This window comes from Podarcis bocagei (assembly GCF_964188305.1).
Source record: "Podarcis bocagei genome assembly, chromosome: 14".
NCBI lineage: Eukaryota > Metazoa > Chordata > Lepidosauria > Squamata > Lacertidae > Podarcis > Podarcis bocagei.
In genome coordinates, this window is record NC_138139.1 from 54,467,974 (window position 1) to 54,492,569 (window position 24,596).

Below are 24,596 nucleotides of genomic sequence, written 5' to 3' on the forward strand. Positions count from 1 at the left end.
ATCAAGACAGGAAGGAAGATCGTCGTGGCGAGAGGGAGAGCATCCTGTCCTCCTGGCAGCTGCCCCAGTGTTTGTTTTCCTCATCCCTCCGCAATCCTTTTTCCTTTTGTATCATGTCTTTTAGATATCAAGCACGCAGGCAGAGACATTTAACGGTGCTCCGAAAATCTGGCATGCTTTGTAAGCGCTAGATACCGCAGCTGTTAATAATAATAGTCACAATAGCACTTGCTTGCTTAAAATCTTAAGCTGCCAGTTAGATTTGCACAACTGGGTGCACTAAGTGTTGCACTCCAGGTAATGAAACCTTGATTTCAGTGAAGACTCTCTCTTACTTTTGTTCATCAGCTTGCAGCCAGCAGTCGGCCTTTTGCTAATTCCCCTCGGCTGGACTCTGGGTCTCTTTAACCTTTCGATCTGTAATCTGATAATGCTCTCACTACAAGCTTTGAAAATAGGATTTTCTGTCTTCCTTCCCTCTTGCACTTATAAACAGGCCACTTCTGGGTAGCGAATTACATTCTAAACCAGCAGAAAATGCATGCCACACCCACCTTAGAGGGATGTAAATGAGCATAGAAAAGATCTGCCCCATTTGTGGCAGCATGGAGTGCTTCGCCAGTAGAGTGTGGCACAGCCTCTAGTTTATATTTTAACTTTTTTGTTTTGTAAAACAGTAAAAAAGAAACTGCAGATCCAAAAAGGGAGGGGAGAATCCCCAAATACGGGTGCTTTCATATTAAGAGGACCTTAAGGTCCATGAATAACCATACTGTAGTTTAGAGGTCCTGGGCCCTAAGAAAGTCAGACTATCCTCCACCAGGGCCAGGGCCTTCTCGGTGATGGCTCCGACCTGGTGGAATGATCTGTCCCAGGAGACCAGGGCCCTGCAGGATTTAACCTCCTTCCACAGGGCCTGTAAGACAGAGCTATTCCGCCTGGCCTTTAATTTGAACTCAGCCTGATCTTTTATTTCCCTTCTCTTCCCTCCCCCTCCCCTTTTATGAAGATTCCCCGCTCTGAGACCCCACAGCTAATTCTCCCCTGGCCTCCTCAATGGCCCAAGTAGGACCAATTCAGCCAGCTAGCCCTGGGGATTATCTAATGCTTATTTCCCCTAAAGTGATTTCTGAATTTTATTGTTATTCATGTTTTTATACTGTATTTTATGCTGCTTTTACAATTAAGTGTTTTAAATTTGTTGTTAGCCGCCCTGAGCCTGGTTTTTGAACCGGGAAGTGCGGGGTATAAATTAAAATTTACTATCATTATTAACCAACATAAATCAATGCAGTAGAGAAATAATAGAATCACAGAATTGTAGAGTTGGAAGGGACCCCAAGGGTCATCTAGTCCAACCCCCTGCAGTGCAGGAATCACAGCTAAAGCATCCACGACAAGTGCCCACCCAACCTCCGCTTAAAAACCTCCAAGGAAGGAGAGTTCGCCGCCTCCCGAGGAGGTCTGTTGCAATGTCAGGCAGCTCTTACATCAAAACGTTCTTCCTAACATTTAGTAGGAATCTCCTTTCTTGCCATGTGAAGCCCTGGGTTCGAGTCCTACCCTCCAGAGCAGGAGAAAACAAGTCTGCTCCATCTTCCATGTAGGAGCCCTTCAGATAGAGGGCTCTCATATCACCTCTCTGCCTCCTCTTTTCCAGGTTGAACACATCCCATCAATCGACAAAACGGAAAGGATTTCCAGCACCAAGGAGGAAGAGAGATGGGTGGAAATAATCCCGTCTCTGCCAAAACACCTACGCATGTGCTCAATCGCGCATGTCCTGTCCCCTGTTTTTGAACAACCAAATGCATCTCCTACGCACCCATCTGGAGCGCCAGGTGTTGAAAGGGCAGCTCCGCAAAGATTCTGGCTTGCATGGGGCTCCCCGCCTCCCTCGCCCCTCCGGAAGAAACACAATCTTTAAAATAAAAAAAACATCACAGGCACCTCTGCTAAAGGGAGGTTCGCTCGCAGGACAGACAACTGCAGGAAGGTTCATTCATCTTCTCCGGACTATGGTTGCCAGTTCATAGGGCCAGGTATCCCACAAGGCCTTGGCAATTCCTGAAAAGGAGAGCTCAGGTAGAAGGGGCAGGTGGTATGGCTACGTTTTACCCCTACTCCCCAGGAGAGGCTGGGCTTGTGGGATGTGATACATATGTAGCAGACAAATACAACATTCCTTGTTTTCCTAGAGTGGATATGCAGGGGGATGTTTGGTCCAGCCAGTCAAAAACTTCCTGTTTCCTCCTGGACTGGGGTATCCTTCCTCTTGCATGTGACTAGAGGTGGACGTGACCTTACCTGTCCAGGTAACAAAAGCACAAGGCACACAGCCCTCCTCCCTCCTTCTCCATTTTCCTTTCGTCGTGTGAACTGCAGTGACTGCCAATCTGTAGTCACTGGGATTAACCCCCCATATGGAGTAGACCCACATGTATATATCTTTGTAGCTAAGTCTGCCTTCAGGGATCCAACTGTGAACTGATGATGTGAGTAAACTACTTTTATATACTTTACACAAGATTGTGGCGTGTTCATTCTTTTAAGAGGTATATAAGGGGACTTAAAGGTAAAGGTAAATTCAAAAGCATCAATTCTTCGGCAATCAGCCTTCTTTTTGGTCCAGCTCTCACTTCCATACATCACTACTGGGAAAACCATAGCTTTAACTATACGGACCTTTGTCAGCAAGGTGATGTCTCTGCTTTTTAAGATGCTGTCTACATTTGTCATTGCTTTTCTCCCAAGAAGGGGAGCTTAAAGTAAAGGTAAAGGGACCCCTGACCATTAGGTCCAGTCGTGGCCAACTCTGGGGTTGTGGTGCTCATCTCACTTTATTGGCCGAGGGAGCCGGCGTACAGTTTCCAGGTCATGTGGCCAGCATGACTAAGCCGCTTCTGGCGAACCAGAGCAGTGCATGGAAATGCCATTTACCTTCCCGCCGGAGCGGTACCTATTTATCTACTTGCACTTTGACGTGTTTTCGAACTGCTAGCTTGGCAGGAGCAGGGACCGAGCAACGGGAGCTCACCCCGTCGCAGGGATTCGAACCGCCGACCTTCTGATCGGCAAGTCCTAAGCTCTGTGGTCTAACCCACAGCGCCACCCGCGTCCCACAAGGGAACTTACCAGGTCACTAATATTGAGAGGCTTAAACAAGCCTGCGACCAGCCTGTGAAACTCTGCGAAGAAAAGGAACTTGCAAGTTAGGAGGGATAAGAATGCAAGAAGAACCTACTGGGTCAGGGCATTCGCCCCTGTTTTCCAGCATCCTGTTCTCACTGTGGCCAACCAACTGCCCCAGTGGGAAACTAGCAAGCAGGATTTGAGTCCAAGAGCAACTTTCCCGTCCTGAGGTTTCCAGCAACTGGGATTCAAAAAAATTGCTGCCTCTGACTGTGGAAGCCGAGCCGAGCCATTCTGGCTAGCAGCCCTCAGCAGCTCTCTCCTCCTCTATGAATTTGTCCAATCCTCTTTTAAAGCTGGTAGGTGGCCATCTCTGGTCTCCTGCAACAGGGAGTTCCAAAGTTCAGCTATGTGGAAGATGGGCTTTCTTTTCCCTAGCCTGAATCTTACAACATTCACCTTCATTGGATATCCACGCATTCTGGTGTTATGAGAGAGGGGCAAAAACCTTTCTCCATGCCATGTCTAATTTTATAGTAGTACACCTCATGCAACACATTGGCGACTAATATACACACAATAATTACCAAAATAATTATCCATTCTTCATCAATCTTCTGAGAAAAATACAAAACCTTGTGCAAAGCCACATAGACTTGCGAACTACCCAGTCTAAGATGAACTTATAATGTCTGATTTCAATAGATGTTTCAAATGCTTAATTCAGTCTTTTGTTTTCTTTATCTTCATGAAGATACCAACAAAAGGTAAGTTCGGTGTTGTTCACAATACCGAGAGATGCTACTGAAGTTGTCTAATTTTATAAGCTCCTGTCATGTCACAGTTCGCGCACCCCTCAAAGAACACACCTTTGCTCTCCAGTGAAACACCCATTTAGAAGCCGCCTCAAGGCCAAAATAACAGACTACAACACGAACCCCGAATGTCTCCTTGAGGGCAGAGAAGCTATCCAAATGAACAAACACCCACACTTTAAGTGACCTTGCAGAAAGCACAGCCACTGGCTAGAATTTTGTTTTGTGCAGGTCCCTTTCTTTTAAAAAAGAAGAGGTAGAGGAAGCAACCCTGCTTAATTGGTTAATAGGAGTCAGCTTAAAGTTCGAAGTCGGCGTGTCGTTCCAAAATCCTGAAAGCAAGGAGAAAGTTGATCAAATGATAATAATAATAAACCCCAATTCTGCTGCAAGGGAGATGTGATCAGAGCTGCGCCGACGAGTCCACCCTGCCGTGACCCACTTACACTCAACAAGTGTTAAAGTGGCAAAGAAGTGTAATTCATACTCGGCTGGGCATCCTTGGGTCACGCAAAACAAATGTAACCCATACCTCCAAGGTGGCAAAGACCAGGAGGAGGAAACAAGCGGAAAAACGGCTGGTGAGAGGCAGTAAGATAATCCCCGGACGGGAACCTGATCGCTTCATAACTGACACTGCCTGCCATTTACGTCACAGCTGAATTTGGGACCACAGTCCAGGAGGTAAATCCATAATCCCCCATCAGAGAGGAATGTGGCAAACGTCACGGTTACAAACGTGGGAGCTTCAGGGCAGCTGAGCTGAGGCTATTGGCCTCTTAAGTGCATGTTGGGGGGGCTGCATTCTTGCTGGCTTTGCTCACCAACCCCCCCCCCCTTACCACTTCCACCCCCTAGTCGACCCCCTCTTATTGGGGCCAGTCAACCCATGAGCAGTGCCGGGGTTACGTATAAGCTAAACAAGCTATAGCTTAGGGCCCACTCTCTTGGGGGCCCCAAAAAAAATTAAAGGGGGGGGAACTGGATGGACATTTCCAAAATATAAGATAAAAATACAAATAAAGTAAAACCTACATACAGAAACAGTTTAGGCTCCTGTGATGTAAGTAAGGGGCCCCACCTGCTAGCCTGCTCCCTCAAGTATCACTGGTTTGCTCCTTTCTATATATAGGGCACAAGGAGAAGGGGACGACGGAGGACGAGATGGTGGGACAGTGTTCTCAAAGCTACCAGCATGAGTTTGGCCAAACTGTGGGAGGCAGTGGAAGACAGGAGTGCCTGGCGTGCTCTGGTCCAGGGGGTCACGAAGAGTCGGACATGACTAAACGACTAAACAACAACAACAATATATAGGGTGCCTACATTCTGCATGGACTGGTTGCATGGCAACATGTGCAAATGGCTTTAGATACCTGTTAGGTCCATAAATTACCATATATTCAACACAAAAAACAGTGACAATTTGTTGTTGGGAAAGGACAGCTGGACATATAAAGGGCCCCATTACCTTCAGGAGCTTAAGGCCTCATCAAACCTATATCCAGCCCTGCCCATGAGACATAGTGAGGCAGTTGCTTCAGGTGGCAGGCTGGAGACAGCTGAAAGGGGTGGCCTCCTTTGCTTGTTGCCCTCCTCTTCCTCCTCTCTGGCTTCTTTCCCCCTTGCTGCCTTCAGTGCTCCTCTGGACTGCCTCCAGTCACCTCCATCGGTGGTGAGGGAAGTGTGGCAGAAGCAGTGGCAGTGGCAAGGGGGGGGGGACACCATTAACTTTTTCCCCTCAAGCAGCAAAATTCCCTGCCTCCCATCGGACCTCACCTTACAGCTCACCCAAATCAGGCCCCCTGCTCCCCTCCACATATCACCTGTGTCTCATCAATGCAACTGTTTCGGCCTCAGCTGCAGAGGGTGAGGAAAAGGGATGGAGCAGCAGTAGGGCAGGATAGTTGCTGGTGAGCAGGCCTGTCCTGTCCTGGTTGTTTCTCCGCAGCTCACCTGGGCTGCCCTCCCCCTAGATTGCTCACCTAGGCTGCCCACTTGCTTGTACACTTGCCTGCCTGCCTGCCTGGGTCACCCACCTGCTCGCCTGCTCTTCTGAGCCCCCTGCCCTGCCTGCCTTCTGCCCCATCTCCATCTCATCGCCCTGCACTGCTGCTGTTCTTGCTGTGGTTTGCAGCAGCACCTGTTGGCAGCAATGTGAATTGCAGTGTGATGACATCCTTACATTATTATTGTATAGTAAGATCTCTACAGTATTTTGTTCTGCAGTTTGTTTGAAAGTCGCACACAGCCAAACTGAATGTCAAAATAGAGACAGTTACATTTGACACTCGTTCTTTGTTATCACCTATGAGACTGTTGCAAATTTTGGCAGGCCCTCATGCCTTTTGCTGCAAAAGCGAGAGGTGTGTTCGGAAGATCGGTGAGGAAGCCCTACACTCCCCTAAGCTTGACTGCTGCTACCCGGAGGTGTGGTGCTCCAATCACACACCGTGGCACCATCATTTTAGTCCTGGGAGGCCCGTACACAGCCTGGCACCACTTCAGCTTTCTCACTCTAGCGGCATTTGCCTGGTGACCTGGTTATAATCCACTTGGCTGCACCTTCACGGTAGGCATAGAATGAGTCCAGAGAATTGAGTCCAGAGGCTCACAGGAAACCTGGTCGGGTCAAGTTTTCAGGTCACTCATACCAATGCCAGCCAAGAATAACCTGACCCCGTTTAACCCCAAAGCTCCCTCTGCCTTAATCGGGAGATAAGCTTCGTCAGAGGCCACCAAGTTACATGATCTGGACAAACAGGCGCTTTTACTTGTTCCCCAACTGCCCCCATTTCCCAGGGACAGACAGACGCATTTCCTGCTCCCTCTCCCTGGAAAGCAGAGCTGCACTTTCCAAGTTGCAAGTAGTCACATTTCCATTTTATGCTGCCCTAGTCAGCTCTTGTGGGTCCAGTTCCGGACAGTGGATTTTGAGAAGGAGGTAGATGAAGGGGAACAGACTCAAGAAGTGAAAACAAATCATAAAAAGAGCCTGCTGGATCAAGCCAACAGTCCATCTAGTCCAGCACCCTCTTATGGCCAGACAGATGCCCTAGTGGGAAACACACAAGCAGGACTTGAGTTCAAGAGCACTGTCTCAGCTCCCTCAGTCTCCAGCAACTGGTTGCTGAGGTGTATCCTGAACTGCTGCTAATATATTGTATCTCTATATAGATTGATATTGAATAGAATGTTAACCAGCCCAAAGCCTGGTTGAAGAACCTCCCTGGAGAGAGTGTTCCACAAATGGGGAGCCACTGCATAAAAGGCCCTGTTCTCGTGTTGACACTCTCCGGACCTCCTGCAGAGGAGGCACACGAAGAAGGGCCTCAGATGGTGATCACAGAGTCAGCATACGGGGAGAGACAGCCCTTGAGGTGTTGTAGTCCTGAGCCATTTAAGGCTTTGAACTGGGCCCAGAAACTGATTGGCAGCCAGTGTGGTTGGGCCAGGATGGATGCAAACCATCTTGCCTCCGTTAGCAACCTGGCTGCCAAATTCTGAAGCAGCTGAACCGTCTCCAGAAGCAGCCCCACATGTGTTGCAGTAATCTAACCTAGAGGTTAGCAGGACATAGACAACAGAAGTAAAACTATTGATCTCTGTCCAGAGAGGGCTGCAGCTGGGCCACCATCCCAAGCTGATGGACGACACCTCTGAAGCCACCTGTGCCTCAGGCGGCAGCATAGAGGTACCCCAAGCTACGTAACCACTCCTTCAGAGGTAATCGCCTGAGCTCTGCATGTGCGGCTTTCTCCCGTTTGAAGTGCAGAGTGTTTGAGGACCAGGACGTTTGCAGGGGAAGCAAAATGCTTGTTTACAAAGCTATTGTACTACCAACCTTACTGTCTGCTTGTGAAACATGGACCACTTATAAACGCCATCTGCAACTCCTCGAAAGATTCCATCAACGGTGTCTCCAAAAAATTTTACACATCACTTGGCGAACTAATATCAGTGTACTGGAAGAAGCAAAGATCACCAGTGTTGAAGCAATGATTGTTCAACATCAACTTCATTGGACTGGTCCTGCTGTGCGGATGCCTGATGATCGTCTTCCAAAGCAACTACTCTATTCTGAACTTAAAAATGGAAAGCGTAGTGCTGGTGATCAACAAAAGAGGTTTAAAGACTGTCTCAAGGAAAATCTTTAAAAATGTTGTATAAACACCAACAATTGGGAAACATGTGCCTGTGAGCACTCTAATTGGAGAACAGCCTTTACCAAAAACGTCCTGGGCTTTGAAGACACTCGAACTCAGGACACAAGGGAAAAATGTGCTAAGAGGAAGGCACGCTTGGCAAATCCACACCGTGATCTACTCCCGCCTGGAAACCAATGTCCCCACTCTGGAAGGATCCAGAATAGGCCTCCACAGTCACTTACAGACTCATTGTTAAGACCGTGTTTATGGAAGACAATCTTACTCGGCTACGAGGGACCCCTGAGAAGACCCCTCTCAGGAGCAGGCAACTTCCCGTCCATCTGATTTAGGGAACTGCCCACTACAGTGTCTCAGTATTATCTGGACTGAGCTACAGTTTGTTGGCTCCCATCCAGTCCATTGCTAGGCAAGACAAGTGAAGAAGAAGAGGAGTTTGGATTTGATATCCCACTTTATCACTACCCTAAAGGTAAAGGTAAAGGTACCCCTGACTGTTAGGTCCAGTTGCAGACGACTCTGGGGTTGTAGTGCTCATCTCACTTTACTGGCCAAGGGAGCCGGCGTTTATCCACAGACAGCTTCCAGGTCATGTGGCCAGCATGACTAAGCCGCTTCTGGTGAACCAGAGCAGCGCGCGGAAACGCCGTTTACCTTCCGGCAGGAGTGGTACCTATTTATCTACTTGCACTTTGAAGTGCTTTTGAACTGCTAGGTGGGCAGGAGCAGGGACCAAACAATGGGAGCTCACCCCGTTGCTTGGATTTGAACTGCCGACCTTCTGATCAGCAAGCCCAAGAGGCTCTGTGGTTTAGACCACAGCGCCACCTGCATCACTACCCGAAGGAGTCTCAAAGCGGCTAACATTCTCCTTTCCCTTCCTCCCCCACAACAAACACTCTGTGAGGTGAGTGGGGCTGAGAGACTTCAGAGAAGTGTGACTAGCCCAAGGGCACCCAGCAGCTGCATGTGGATGAGCAGAGACATGAATCCGGTTCACCAGATTACGAGTCCACCGCTCTTAACCACTAAACCACAATGGCTCTGTGTGAGAGAGAGAGAGGGGGGAGAGAGAGGGGCAAATCTCTGATTGCAAACTACTTCACTGGCTCCCCCATAATACATACATGTATTTCCTCCCCCAGTAATCACTTGAATACAGAGTCTTTTCCAGGCCGGGAAGTGCAACGTAAAATGGGAATGTGACTATTTGCAACTCGGAAACCGCACTTCAAAGCTGGGAGGAACCAGCTAAATATTTCTTCCACTCCTGAAAGGGGATTACCCAGAAACCAGGGCAGCTGCCAAGGTTCATATTTCAGCACCTGTTCAGCTGCCCTCTTCAAGCAACAGAGGAGCGGCAAGGATGGTTGCCAAACCTTTGGGCCTGACCCGAAGTCTCCAAGTTTGCCTGACCCCTTACAGGGAAGGCTCAAATCTCTGGGTGGGCAAGAGTGCCTTCCATCACCATCAAATAATTAAGAAGACTGTGCATGCAGCTTGCAAACTCCAGTCCAGCAGGATCTGGCTGCAAATTACAGCATAGGTGCTCAGGGTGGGGGTACCTGCCCTGCCCTGCTCCCAATTAACTTCCGTCTCCAGGATGCATCCCTGTGAGATCAGGGTCTGCCCCTAGGTCTCAGGTTTGGGCCCTGAAGTCTCAGAGTCTGGGATGATCATGACCTGGCAGCTCTGATTGCAAGAGGCTGGAGAAAGAGCAGCGACGCTTTCCCACTCCTGCTGGGAGCAAACTTGTCATGGGCCAAGTCAACCTGGCCTGAAGAGGAAGACAGTGAGACTCCACCCGCAGCTCACCAGCCTTCAGTGACAGGGAGGAAATGGGAACCAACTGGTTTCAGTCTTCTGAAACAAAGCTCTCAGCAGCAGTCAGATGCTGGAAACAACATCTATGGTTCCCGGTCCCACCCTGCTGTTTCCTGTTCTCCATTTGGACCTTTGGCTTTGTGATCATCAGATTCCCTGGCCGCCTGACTATGTAGATTGCTGTTTGCCTGACCCTCAGAACGGACCTGACTTCGGATATGGACTCTGCCAAGCCTGTCTCAGAGACTCGTATCTTCTGCTTATTTGGCCTCACACTCCACCGAGCTCTGAACACTGTTGCTCAACAATGGGACTCCGACAAAACTGGGCAACTGACCAGGAAGGAGCAGGCAAATGGCACTGCTGACCATGGCAAAGATGGAGGATGGGGGCCACCTTGCCTCAGCTCCGGAGCAGGGACTAGGATGACCAGCGGCTGAGGATTAGGGCAGGGTGGTTACCTTGCAGTTGCCTCATAATGATATTTTTTTAAAAAATGATTCCTTCATTGCAGAGGGTTGGACTAGATGGCCCTTGGGGTCCCTTCCAACTCATACACGCACACACACACACACATTCATTCACACACACACACACACACACACACACACACACACACATTCACCCCCACCCCACCCCCACATTCTCTCTCTCTCTCTCTCTCTCTCACACACACACACACACAATTTTTATTTGTTTTCCATTTAATATCATGCATTCACATCATCATTCTTCACTTTACCGCCCTGACTCTTTAGAGCCTATCGACTTCCTTCCCTCCCACCTCATGCCTTTTGAAATTCACCTTTATATTATTGCAAGTTATACGTTTTCCAATTCTAATTACACTCATTTCAGAACTGCTCAAAATCTAAATAAATATAGAAAGATAGAAAATATCTCATTACAAGTCTTCAGACAACCCTGCTAGCGATGTTAATTGCTTACAATAATCTTTCAAATATCGCATGAACTCTTAATGATTCTGTAAGTTCATGCAAAGTTACTTGCTGCAAGTCGTATGATGAAACAACTTCCAAGGGGTGTGTGGAAGACACCCCACCCCACAGGGAACCATTAGAGGGCTGCCTGGATAATCAATCCCATTTCTGGCTATTGAATCACAGTCCGCCAGCTGCAAAGCACCGTAGAGAAAATGCAATTTAGCTCCATGAGGTTCTCCCTGGAAGCAGCCTGTGCTCAGAAAAGGGAGATTTGGGGATTGAGCTAAACAAGTGGAAATGAAGAATCCTGGATCTTTTGTGGGGCGGGTGCAAGATTTCTGAGATCTGGGCTTCTGGGATCTAGTTTGTTTTTCACCAGAAGTCTTGATAACCAGCAACCGGAGCGCCAAACTTAAAATTATGTAATTCTGAGCCCAGGAATTTGTTGCAATGAATACCAGGACCAAACAGAGCTCAGAGTCCTTTCACATGTAAGCTCACACCTGGTGAAGTCCTGCCCTGCAGGTTTCTTCATTTCAGCCATATACTTGCAAGGAAAGGTGGGTATGTCATTGTTTGAAAACTGAGTCAGAAATCTGCGTGGGTCTATCTCGGGTGCCTCAAATCACTTTCTGTTCAACTATGGTGCAGGAGTCCAGGAAGTGCAACAACCTGCTCCATGAAAGCTACACTTACTTAACCAAAATTCTCTTTTCTCCTACGTGAGACCAAAACCTGCTGGATCAACCCAAAGGACCCTTCTGTTTCCCAAGGCAGGGTGGGATCAGCAGGGCATCTCTTCTCTTCAGGGGTGGAGAGGGCAGTTTGCCGAGTGGGGCTTGTGGCCACCCTCCCAGCTTCTGTCCACAGTTTCTAAGCCACACGAGACATCTCTGCTAGCCACAGAGATTGTGTCAGATCTGCACACCCAAATCCCCAGCAGAGCAATCTGACAGACATGCCTCGCTGTGCCCCTGAAGGACCAGGTGTGCAGCCTGGGAGTCATTTTGGACTCACAGCTGTCCATGGAGGCGCAGGTCAATTCTGTGTCCAGGGCAGCTGTTTACCAGCTCCATCTGGTACGCAGGCTGAGACCCTCCCTGTCCATGGACTGTCTCACCAGAGTGGTGCATGCTCTAGTTATCTCCCGCTTGGACTACTGCAATGCGCTCTACGTGGGGCTACATTTGAAGGTGACTCGGAAACTACAGCTAATCCAGAATGCGGCAGCTAGACTGGTGACTGGGAGTGGCCGCCGGAACCACATAACACTGGTCCTGAGAGATCTGCATTGGCTCCCAATACGTTTCCGAGCACAATTCAAAGTGTTGGTGCTGACCTTTAAAGCCCTAAACGGCCTCAGTCCAGTATACCTGAAGGAGTGTCTCCACTCCCATTGTTCTGCCCAGACACTGAGGTCCAGCGCCAAGGGCCTTCTGGTGGTTCCCTCCCTGCGAGAAGTGAGGATACAGGGAACCTGGCAGAGGGCCTTCTCGGTAGTGGCGCCTGCCCTGTGGAACGCCCTCCCAGCAGATGTCAAGGCAATAAACAACTATTTTACTTTTAAAAGACCACTGAAGGCGACCCTGTTTAGGGAAGTTTTTAATGTCTGATGCTGTATTGTTTTTAATGTTTAGTTGGAAGCCGCCCAGAGTGGCTGGGGAAACCCAGCCAGATGGACGGGGTATAAATAATATATTATTATTATTATTATTATTATTATTATTATTATTATTATTATTATTATTATTATTATTATAGCAGCATTCAGCCTCACCAGTCACACGAATGATGGCTACTATGAGCCCAAGTGTTTCCCCCAATGAACATGCAAACAGCACCTGCAGGATCCGGCCAACGGCCCATCTACTGGATGCTTTAGTTGAGATTCCTGCACAGCGGGGGGTGGACTAGACGACTCACTGGATCCCTTCCAACTCTACGATTCTGTGAACCTGTGGCCAATCAGATGGCCCAGTGAGAAACCCACAAGCAGGAGCTGAGAGCAATAGCCCTCTCCCCGCCTGTGGTTCCCCCCAGCTGGTATTTGAAAACATTGCTGCTTCCAGGGCATAGCCATAGCTAGCAGTCATTGATAGCTTTACCCTCCTCCATGTCTAACTCTCTTTTAAATCCATCCTAGCTCATCACTGCTTCCTGCAGCAAGGAGTTCCAAAGTTTAACACTGAAAAGGGGCTTTCTTTTTATCTGTCCTTCCAACTTTCGGCTTCATTGAATGCCTACGAGTTCCAGTGTTTTATGGGGGGGGGGGCTTTTCTCTATCCATTTTCTCCATGCTAGGCAATTTTTTTTAAAATAAACTTTCATTATGCCACATCTGACTCACCTCTACAGATGTACATGGAGGATGAAGCAGGCTTTTTCTCTGTCGCTCCAGAGGACAGGCCTAGAGCCGAGAGGCAGAGATCGATGGGAAGCAGATTTTAGCTAAACACCGGGGGGAGGGGGCACTTGCGAATGGCAAGTACTGTTTAGGGAAGCCCTGTTTAGGGAAGGTTTTAATGTTTCATGTTTTATCACTTTATTATTATTATTATTATTATTATTATTATTATTATTATTATTATTATTATTATTACAGTGGTACCTTGGGTTACAGACGCTTCAGGTTACAGACTCCGCTAACCCAGAAATAGTACCTCCAATTAAGAACTTTGCTTCAGGATGAGAACAAATATCGTGCGGCGGCAGTGGGAGGCCCCATTAGCTAAAGTGGTACCTCAGGTTAAGAACAGTTTCAGGTTAACAACAGACCTCCAGAATGAATTGAGTTTTTAACCTGAGGTACCACTGTATTAATATTAATATTCTGTTGGGAGCCACCCAGAATGGCTGGGGAAACCCAGCCAGATGGGCAGGGCATAAATTATTATTATTATTATTATTATTGTTATTATTATTATTATTATTACTATTACTGTTTGATGGTGGAAGGGCCTTGCCTTGGGAGGCAATCAGCTCTCCTTTGCTGGCAGCTTTTAAGGAGATGTTGGGGGCTGTGCAACACTCCCCGTTACAGAACTATTAAAAGTTGCAGAAGCTCTGCCACCCCAAACACACACACTTAGCCAGAGCCAGAGCTGCGGGTGGGGGGAAGGCTAGCTAGGGGTTTTTTTTTGCCCCGGTGAAGCCTCCATAGGGGCTGTGTGTGTGCGAATACGGATGGAGGGGTATCAAACTGGGTCTTTGACCTGGTTGAAATAAAGCCCAGTGATGGTGAAAGATGATTGCCTTAAAAAATGGCAGAAGGTGATTTCAAAGTTTATCTTGGGGGGGGGGGGAGCGGGAGGCAAAAGGCCAAGGATAAAGCATAAGGTACAGTCAAAGTGGGTCTTTGACCCGCTTGAAATAAAGCCTAGTTTCGCCCCTGACTTAGCATCATCTAGTCCCCCTACCAGGTAGCTTTATCCGAGCCCTTCTCTCAGCTCACCTGTGTCATCAAGGACATACGCCAGCCTACCTTGCAAGGCTCTTCTGAGGAAAACAACCCCATCAATATAACCCGATGTTCCTCTAATGCTCTTTACGACAGCCATCCTAAGAGCATCTACCAGGAAGTCCTGCTGGGTTTATGTATTGTTTGATGTACTATCATTGTAAACCACTGTGGTTGTTTTGGGGTTTAAAAATAAATAAATAGCGGTATATAAATGTTTTATTATTAATAATAATACATAAGAAATTGAGGAGAGGGTGACTTACTTCTGAGCAAAGATTCTTGGGATTGCAAGAAAGAGAGACCTCACCGAGAAGTCAAAGCTAAGACCGCATTTCTCCCTTTACAGGGGAGCCAGCGCCTTGCACCTAGCAGGGCTTACTCCCGAGGAGACGTTTACCTGGCGTATCTGGTCTTCTGGAAATCCAGGAGGCTGGACACAAACATCTTTTTAATTCCATCAGAATCCAGCTTGGGCGATGTTGGAAGAAGAGGAGGAGGAGGAGGAGGAGGGTGGCGGCCCAGGGCAGGAGTGATGGAGGAGGCGATAGGGAGAGACCACCGTCCTCGGATCCTCGGTGTCCCGCGAGGGGGTCCCGGGTGGTCCCAGCCACGAAGAGGAAGCCTCCCTCCGGAGCAGGCAGCCCAAGGAACTTCATCCGCTCCTCTGCCTGAGCTGGTCGGGAGCAAAAAATGAATGCCCCCCACAAATGAAATCTCACTTCTTCGCGTCTCCCAAAGCCAGGCAGGCGATCTTGGTTTTCAGAGGGGGTTTAATTTTTTATCATTAAAAAAAGAGGAAGAAGGGGGGCAGAAATTCTGGCCATTCTGGGTTCCTCTCTCCTGCAGCCCTGTTGCGCAGGGGGGAGAAGCAGCCGGCACCCCGTCTGGAGAGGCTCAGGAGCTAAAGAGCGCATCCAACAGGCAGAGTTGGAGCGAGGAGGAGGCGGCGAGCGAAGGAGCCGCGCGCTGAGTCGTGATCGCGAAATAACAAGATGATTAGCGCTCTGGAGGAGGGAAGAGAGGGAGGAGGAGGAGAGAGGGAGGAAGGATAGATGGATGGATGGAGGGGAGATGGAGGGGAGGGAGGGAAGGAGGGAAGGAAGGAGGGACCCCCGGGGCTCCAAGTGGCCGGAGCAACCGGTCCCCAAGCCGCCTGTTGGATCCCAATCGGCATGAGCAAGGGAGCTATAAATAAAGGCAGCCCCGGTGATATAGTGCGCGCCCGCGGATCAAATAGCAGCGGATTTGGATTAATAAGGGCAGAGCCGAACTGCGCGCGCTGGCAGCTCGTCCGACTGTACAGCTGAAAGCGCAGGGCTTTGCCCCGCCTCGCCAAGAATCCTGGGAACCATGGTTTCTTAAGGGTGTTGGAAGTTCTAGTTTGGGGGGAGGGGGTCCTTACTCCCAATATCCTTAACAAGCCACAGTTCCCAGGATTCTCTGGGGGATCCTCCCCCCAGAACTACAACTCCCAGCATCTCCAACAAACTGCACTACCCAGGATTCTCTGGAGAGAAGCTGTGTTCTTCTTGTTGTTTAGTCGTTTAGTCGTGTCCGTCTCTTCGTGACCCCATGGACCAGAGCACGCCAGGCACTCCTGTCTTCCACTGCCTCCCCCAGTTTGGTCAAACTCATGCTGGTAGCTTCGAGAACACTGTCCAACCATCTCGTCCTCTGTCGTCCCCTTCTCCTTGTGCCCTCCATCTTTCCCAACGTCAGGGTCTTTTCCAGGGAGTCTTCTCTTCTCATGAGGTGGCCAAAGTATTGGAGCCTCAGCTTCAGGATCTGTCCTTCCAGTGAGCGCTCAGGGCTGATTTCCTTCGGAATGGATAGGTTTGATCTTCTTGCAGTCCATGGGACTCTCAAGAGTCTCCTCCAGCACCATAATTCAAAAGCATCAATTCTTTGGCGATCAGCTTTCTTTATGGTCCAGCTCTCACTTCCATACATCACTACTGGGAAAACCATAGCTTGAACTATACGGAGCTTTGTTGGCAAGGTGATATCTCTGCTTTGGTGTGCCTTAAATGTAGAGTGAGTGTCTGCTTTTAAAGCACACCCCCCCCCCCAAATAATAATCTTGGAAAGTGTGGCTTGTTGGGGATGTTGGGAGTTGTAGTTCTGTGGAAGCAACCTACAGTCCCTAACTCACTGGGGGTTTGAGACGCATCAGCTGCCCTCACCTGTCAAAACCAACCCAAATTGTTTATCTGGGTGTGGCAGCTGTCACATGCTGACAGCTTCTAGGAGCCACAGGTGAGAGCTGAGCGCAGGTTGGGGACCAAAGGCGGACAGACTACCCCAGGAGGAGCATGACGTGTCCCCCACCAGAGGTGGCACCCCTCTTTCTGAACGCCAGTGGCTGGAAGCCACAGCAGGCGAGAGTTGCTCTCCTGCTCGAATTTTGCATGCTGGTTTCCCACAAGCAACTGTTCATATATATATATATTAAATATATATATATATTAACAATTTAAATGTAACAAATTATCAAAGCAAATCATCTTCATTATTTCCCCCCATTATTCCCCCCCTTCCACCTCCTCCACAAACCCTCCCTCCCCCCTCTAAGACTTCCTTCAGCTCCTCTCTCTGATTTCTCAACCTATATTAATTTCTGCATATTGCAAAATTGTACACATCCTTATATTATCTGTCTACTATGTTAACCCTCAATAAATTTGTGTATGTTTATTCAAAACCTGCCAAGGAGTCCAGTTCATTTTGTTGTCTATTAAAATAATGTAAAAGGCTCCCGGTCTTCTTTCAGGTCACAGTTGTCCTTGTCTCGCACTTTGCATGTCAGTTTAGCCAGTTCTGCATAGTTCATCCATTTCTCTCGCCACTGTTCTTTCATCGGGGTTTCCTCATTCTTCCATCCTTGTGCAATCAAGACTCTTGCCGCTGCCCACAAGCAACTGTTCAGCCACTGTGAGAACAGGAAGCTGGACTCGATGGGCCATGGGCCTGATCCGGCAGGACCTTCTTGTGTTCTTACGGAGTGGATCATTTTGGCCTAATGATCTGGGCTGTCCAACGGGGGACCACAGACTGCTTTGGGAGGCGGCAACGGAGATATGGAAGTAGAAGCTGGATAGCTGTCTCTCGGGGGTGGAGGAGTTGCAAGGCCTCTTTGCAACTCTCTGAAATTCTGGCTGTTCTGGATTTGGCATGGCTTTCACTGATGTGGACAATGCATCAGAAAGCCTTAAAAGGCTTGTGCAGCATGCATTGATTGTTTATTTACCATCATCAAACGTGCATCTTTTAAATGTTATTAGTATTAGAGCGGCTGGGGCAGCCCAGCCAGGTTGGTGGGGTATAAATAATAAAATTATTACTGCTATTACTACTACTAGTAGTAGTAGTAGTAGTAGTAGTACATTTACCGTATTTTTTGCTGTATAAGACGCACCAGGCCATAAGATGCACCTAGTTTTTGGAGGAGGAAAACAAGGAAAAAAATATTCTGAATCCCAGAAGCCAGAACAGCAAGAGGGATCGCTGCGCAGCGCTCCCTCTTGCTGTTCTGGCTTCTGGGATAGCTGCACAGCCTGCATTCGCTCCATAAGATGCACACACATTTCCCCTTACTTTTTAGGAGCGAAAAAGTGTGTCTTATAGAGTGAAAAATACGGTATGTACATGGGGCCTAGTGTATGGTTACCAGGCGTCCCCGTTTCCCGGGGATAGTCCCCAGATTCACAAATCTGTCCCCGGACAAAATCCGTCCCCAGAATGTCCCCAGATTCATTTAATGTCCCCAGATTTATATTTTAAGTGTTGTAGATTTATCAGTAGGGAATGAAAGTTGCGTTATTGCTTCAACGGCACAAGACACATCATATGGGGACTTCCGGTGAGGCAGAATGGGGGGTGCCACTGCCGGGGGGGGGGGGACTGGGGACGCCCGGCACATCAACTGGGGGAACCACTGACACACACCCCCCACAACCCAAATCGAGCCGGGAGCGAGAGAACCCAGCCACCTGGCCGACTGCCCAGTGGTGCTCCAGAGCCATGAAAACCCCGGAGCCAACGCAGGGAGGAGGAGGAGAGGAGGAGAAGGAAGAGAGAGAAAGAGGAAGGGGAAAAAAGAGGGGAGCCCCGACCTTGCTGCTCCGCTGCCACTGAGGAGAGGTAGGAGAGTACCAGGAGGGCAAGGACACGGGGCTGAGCCCAGGCCCGACCCGAACCTACTCCACAGTGACTAGCGCTCCAAGAGACCAAGCCGTGGCCCAGAGGAAGGCCGTGTGACAGAGGAGATCACAGAAGAGAAGATATTACTTCTTTTAAAAAATTTAAATAACTTTTTTTTAAAAAAAAAATTATCTCTTTTCAAAAAAAAAAAGTGTCCTCGGATTCTTTGAAAAAAATCTGGTAACCAGAAGAATTACCAATGATGGAAGAATGGAGGATGAAATTAATGGACTATGCGGAACTTGATAAACTAACGGGAAGGATCCGAAACCGGCAGGACCAGAAGTTTACTGAGGACTGGAGTAAATTTACGGATTATTTGAAAAGTATTTGTGACGACCAGATGACATTTGTAGGTTTGCAAGAAGTTCTGTGAGGAATAATATTAGAAATACTGCAAAAATGGAGAAGGAGACGTGATATGTTAAGAAATGTAAAGGAAATATTAAGTTAGGAAATGCGTAAGAAGTGATTAAGACGGAGGATTATCAGAGGTGCTGATGGAAGTCCAATAAGAATGTATTTGTGAGAAATTGTGTGGTATGTTTTATAATTTTGTATGTTAAAAACCAATAAAAATATTTTTTTTAAAAAAAATCTGGTAACCTTAGCCTAATGAGGGCATTTGGACCCAGTTTCCCTGCCTACTTCCAAACCAGCCCTCTGGCCTGAGCACCAGAGTGCAGAATGCTCATAGTTCTGCACTGAAGCAACGCTTCCTCTATCCTGCCTTTCCCCGCCAGCTTATATTCTGCCCTTACATAGTGGTGGATGCATTCCAGTTGAATCCACTGGAGGTTTTGCACTCCAGCTTGCTCTCTCCTTTTGCTCCAGTACCCTTCCAAGGGGGGGGGGGGGAGCTGTGAAGCAAAGCATTCAGGGTATGAAGCTCAGAAAGCTTCCTCCCTCCCCTCTCCCCCCTTTTTTTGGATCCATCACTTCTGGGAGCAATACGGCCTGGCTCTCTCAGCCTCCTTCCAGGCTGCTCAACAGTGCGTGAGCCATCCCGGAAAAAAACAGCACAATACAGAATGGCTGAGAACATAGTGGTGAGAGGAGAGGAGGAGAAAGCCGCTTCCATTCATTCAGCAACACAAAAAAAAAAAAAAAAACAGGTCAGCTTTCTCTTGGCACATTCGGCAGCAACCACTTTCCCAGGCAAGGGCTTCTGCTCTCACAGGAAAACAGGGCTGCGGATCACAGAGGCTCCAACAGTTGCTCTTGAGCGCAGACAGTCCCTCGTTTTTGATCCCTTGCAAATCATCCTGTGGACTGTGTCCCTACATTTTTCTCCCCCCCCCCCCCAATTTTGTATTCATTTTATAACACAAATAAAAAACACAAACAGAAAAGACAAACAATACGAACAAATTCTTGTCGTATCCTTATTTTTCTAAACATTGTTAAGGGGGCTTTCCCAAGTCCCCCCTATCTGATTTTCATTATACTTCATCTTTAGCAGTTTACATATATCGTAATTTCTAACCATTTTTTTTATCATGCTTACTTTTACCATAAAAATCTTCATATTTTATCACTTACAAATAATACTATTTTAAAGTACACTTTCTTCTGCTTCTAATCCTACAGCCTATATTCACTTCCAAAGCTATTCTAAGATTAAATATTAACATATCTTTTCAAATATTCCTTAAACTTCTTCCAGTCTTCTTCCACTGTCTCTTCTCTCTGGTCTCGGAGTCTCCCAGTCTTTGAAAATCTTTAAGTGAAGCGAGGTACCAAACTTTGTACAATGAAAGACAAGCTGTGAAGCTTTGTGTATTCAGCAAATACAATGTCCAACACTGAACAGTGATTCCGGATATTGACTACTGTTTCGTAGAATTCATCATCAGCGTGGTGGGAGGATATAGAATTGCTTCATAAACCCATCTTATATCAATGTATGTCAATGAAAATATCAAATGCTGTGGAACAGTGCTCATGTAAGTCTGGTACCTCACTTCAGAGATTTTTCAGAGACTTTGAGACTAAAGATTTCATTTTGTACTTGTTATGGTTTGAAGGAATTCTATAAAGATTGTCTATTGCATATGTACATGGTCAACCTTGGAGAGGTGCTTCTTGTCAGTACAGTGGTACCTCAGGTTACATACTCTTCAGGTTACATACGCTTCAGGTTACAGACTCTGCTAACCCAGAAATAGTGCTTCAGGTTAAGAGCTTTGCTTCAGGATAAGAACAGAAATCGGGCTCTGGTGGCAAGGCGGCAGCAGGAGGCCCCATTAGCTAAAGTGGTGCTTCAGGTGAAGAACAGTTTCAGGTTAAGTACGGACCTCCAGAACGAATTAAGTACTTAACCCAAGGTATCAATATAGAGTTCAAAGGAGCAACAGCCCAAGACTCCGTACAAGGCAGCCAGCAGCTTTCTGATAAGACGCCCTGAGCAGAAACAGCAGCTTTCTTAATGTTGTGCTGGTTATTATTTAAAAACCCCCACAAAACCCTGCTCCTTTGGCTACTCTTCTCCCAACATGACCTCCTTCCTCCCTGCCGAGTTCCTTAATGACACTAAATCTTATGTTGGTTTTTGCGGTGCAGTTCTGCGCTGAGTGTTAAGCACACTGTTAAGACTTCCAAATTAATTTCACTCTTGGCGTCGGCGGGATTTAAGCCCCGGATTCCCCTGGCCTGCTAGCATGACTTGACTTGCTCCTTCGAGCAGGAATTTCCAGTGCCAAATGCCTCTCCGTTTTGATCAACACCACAGCAGAAATCTTGGCTGCAGCTCAGTGTAGCTGTGGCAGGTGGGGTGAGGACTCTTCAGGTTCCTGATCCCTGAGATATCTTAAATACAGTCTCCTTGGTTTCTGGATGTGTCTTTAGGAATCAGTATTATTCAGCTGCTGCAGCAACCCGGGGCAGCAGGGCAGGTGGGGAACTCCTTTATGAGCTTCAGAGGAGGCAGAAAATAATCTCTCCTGGCTGCTCCTGCTATGGCAACCCCAGCCCTTAGAATTAAACCATGGAACTCACTGCCACAGGAGGCAGCGATGGCCACCGACTTGGATGGCTTGAAAAGAGGACTGGACAAATTCACAGAGTGCAACAACAACAACAACAACAACAATTTATTATTTATACCTCGCCCATCTGGCTATCGATGGCTCCTAGCCACAATGCTTATGCTCTGTCTCCATGGTCAGAGTCAGCAATGCTTCTGAATGCCAGTGTGGTGTAGTGGTTAAGAGCGATAGACTCGTAATCTGGGGAACTGGGTTCGCGTCTCCGCTCCTCCACATGCAGCTGCTGGGTGACCTTGGGCCAGTCACACTTCTCTGAAGTCTCTCAGCCTCAGGGAAAGTCTAGTGAAAGCTGTGATCAGTTGTAATTCCTCCATTGCAGGGGGTTGAACTAAATGACCAAATGACCCTTTGGGTCCCTTGCAACTCTACAGTTCTCTGGCACTGTACGTCAGGGAGAAGAACAGCACCTTGGACAGCGACAAGCATCTGTAGAAAGCTGAAGGATTCTCCTTCTAAAAAGGCTGTAGAGAGATGTTGTCTCAGCAGAGTGTCAGGTGTGAGTGCAGGAGCCAGGCCCTGTGACCAGTAGGACTTTGCAGGACTGGGGCCTTCCTAAGTTTGTTCTGAAGAGGCAAGGTGCGGCTGCACAGGTGAGGCCACTTGATAACTCACAGCACCTGGTGGCAAGAGCTGGGAAGGGATATAAGGTCAGCATTTGGCTCTTTGGCTCTTTGCCACGGCAACACACTTCCTGCCTTACTGCATTTGGTTTCTTGCTTCCTGATCCTTGAACCTTGGCTTCCTGACCCTCGGACCCCTGACTTCATGACCACTTGCTTTCTGACCCTCGGACCCTTGACTTCGTGACTCCTTGCTTCTTGATCCTCGGACCCCTGACTTCGTGACTCCTTGCTTCCTGATCCTCGGACCCCTGACTTCGTGACTCCTTGCTTCCTGATCCTCGGACCCCTGACTTCTTGACTCCTTGCTTCTTGATCCTCGGACCCCTGACTTCGTGACTCTTTGCTTCTTGATCCTTGGACCCCTGACTTCGTGACTCCCTGCTTCTTGATCCTCGGACCCCTGACTTCGTGACTCCTTGCTTCCTGATCCTCAGACCCCTGACTTTGAGACTCCTTGCTTCTTGATCCTTGGACCCCTGACTTCGTGACTCCTTGCTTCCTGATCCTCAGACCCCTGACTTCGTGACTCCTTGCTTCTTGATCCTCGGACCCCTGACTTCGTGACTCCTTGCTTCTTGATCCTCAGACCCCTGACTTTGAGACTCCTTGCTTCTTGATCCTTGGACCCCTGACTTCGTGACTCCTTGCTTCCTGATCCTCAGACCCCTGACTTCGTGACTCCTTGCTTCTTGATCCTCGGACCCCTGACTTTGAGACTCCTTGCTTCTTGATCCTTGGACCCCTGACTTCGTGACTCCTTGCTTCTTGATCCTCGCACCCCTGACTTCGTGACTCCTTGCTTCTTGATCCTCGGACCCCTGACTTCGTGACTCCTTGCTTCTTGATCCTTGGACCCCTGACTTCGTGACTCCCTGCTTCTTGATCCTCAGACCCCTGACTTCGTGACTCCTTGCTTCTTGATCCTCGGACCCCTGACTTTGAGACTCCTTGCTTCTTGATCCTTGGACCCCTGACTTCGTGACTCCTTGCTTCTTGATCCTCGCACCCCTGACTTCGTGACTCCTTGCTTCTTGATCCTCGGACCCCTGACTTTGTGACTCCTCGCTTCTTGATCCTTGGACCCCTGACTTCGTGACTCCCTGCTTCTTGATCCTCAGACCCCTGACTTCGTGACTCCTTGCTTCTTGATCCTCGGACCCCTGACTTCGTGACTCCTTGCTTCTTGATCCTCGGACCCCTGACTTCGTGACTCCTTGCTTCTTGATCCTTGGACCCCTGACTTCGTGACTCCTTGCTTCTTGATCCTCGGACCCCTGACTTCGTGACTCCTTGCTTCTTGATCCTCGGACCCCTGACTTCGTGACTCCTTGCTTCTTGATCCTCGGACCCCTGACTTCGTGACTCCTTGCTTCTTGATCCTCGGACTCCTGACTTCGTGACTCCTTGCTTCTTGATCCTCGGACCCCTGACTTCGTGACTCCTTGCTTCTTGATCCTCGGACCCCTGACTTCGTGACTCCTTGCTTCCTGATCCTCGGACCCCTGACTTCGTGACTCCTTGCTTCTTGATCCTCGGACCCCTGACTTCGTGACTCCTTGCTTCTTGATCCTCGGACCCCTGACTTCGTGACTCCTTGCTTCTTGATCCTCGGACCCCTGACTTCGTGACTCCTTGCTTCTTGATCCTCGGACTCCTGACTTCGTGACTCCTTGCTTCTTGATCCTCGGACCCCTGACTTCGTGACTCCTTGCTTCTTGATCCTCGGACCCCTGACTTCGTGACTCCTTGCTTCCTGATCCTCGGACCCCTGACTTCGTGACTCCTTGCTTTCTGACCCTCGGACTTTTGGCTTTCTGACTCCTGGCTTCTGGACTCCCGTTCCTGCTCCCACCCCACCATCTTGCCCCCGGTCCCGATATCTCCAGCCAGGACTTTGATCACCCGTGAACCAGACCGTGACATAGAGGCAGCCAAAGCATAATATAGGCAGACGAGACCTGGAGCCTGGTAGTTACCACCTCCCTGGAGAAGCTGGTTGGCTGGTTAAAGGGCCTTCACCTTATTTGGCAGGCATTCACAGTACTGAGAGGACAGAGGTGCTGCCATTGGTACTGCCACCTTAGTCAGTGGATGGTGCCAGGGCTGTGTCCTACAGCTGGGAGGATCCTTAGGAAGATGCTGATTATTCTCCACCCAAGGAAGCAGCCTGGACCTTCTCCTCTTTCAGAGTCCCTCACCATGCAGACCGTGAGCCGTGACAATCCGTTTCTCAGCTAAGGAAATCATAACCAGCTGAGTCTCCCCTTCTCGATCAAATCTTCCAGCTGATAAGTCAGATCACCAAACAATCTGTCTCACCAGACCCTGGAATGGCTTTACTTTCCTACATTTTGCCAGGAGCTCCAATGTTGTCTAACAAAACCACAG

General features: G+C 48.6%; 2 protein-coding genes across 3 annotated transcripts in view; both read right to left on the bottom strand.

The window, feature by feature from the left end:
* The window catches only part of MMD2 (monocyte to macrophage differentiation associated 2), a 38,699-nt gene extending 23,071 nt beyond the window's left edge, over positions 1 to 15,628 (bottom strand). Inside the window, exon 1 of one of the 2 annotated variants that reach the window (XM_081169739.1) lies at positions 14,736 to 15,628. In XM_081169739.1, the coding sequence (XP_081025865.1) occupies positions 14,736 to 14,782 (47 nt within the window). In that variant the 5' untranslated portion in view covers positions 14,783 to 15,628. Of the gene's footprint in view, positions 1 to 12,719; positions 12,745 to 14,735 lie in introns of those variants that run through there. The other variant, XM_081169740.1, reaches the window with a different exon arrangement.
* LOC308572870 (uncharacterized protein) overlaps positions 1 to 24,131 on the bottom strand; it is a gene marked incomplete at its 5' end in the record, with an annotated part of 179,729 nt that extends 155,598 nt beyond the window's left edge. The window contains one exon of the mRNA XM_081169299.1: positions 22,394 to 24,131. Within this exon, the coding sequence (XP_081025425.1) occupies positions 22,791 to 24,131 (1,341 nt within the window). The 3' untranslated portion in view covers positions 22,394 to 22,790. The remainder of the gene's footprint in view (positions 1 to 22,393) is intronic.
* Positions 24,132 to 24,596: the final 465 nt, after the last annotated feature.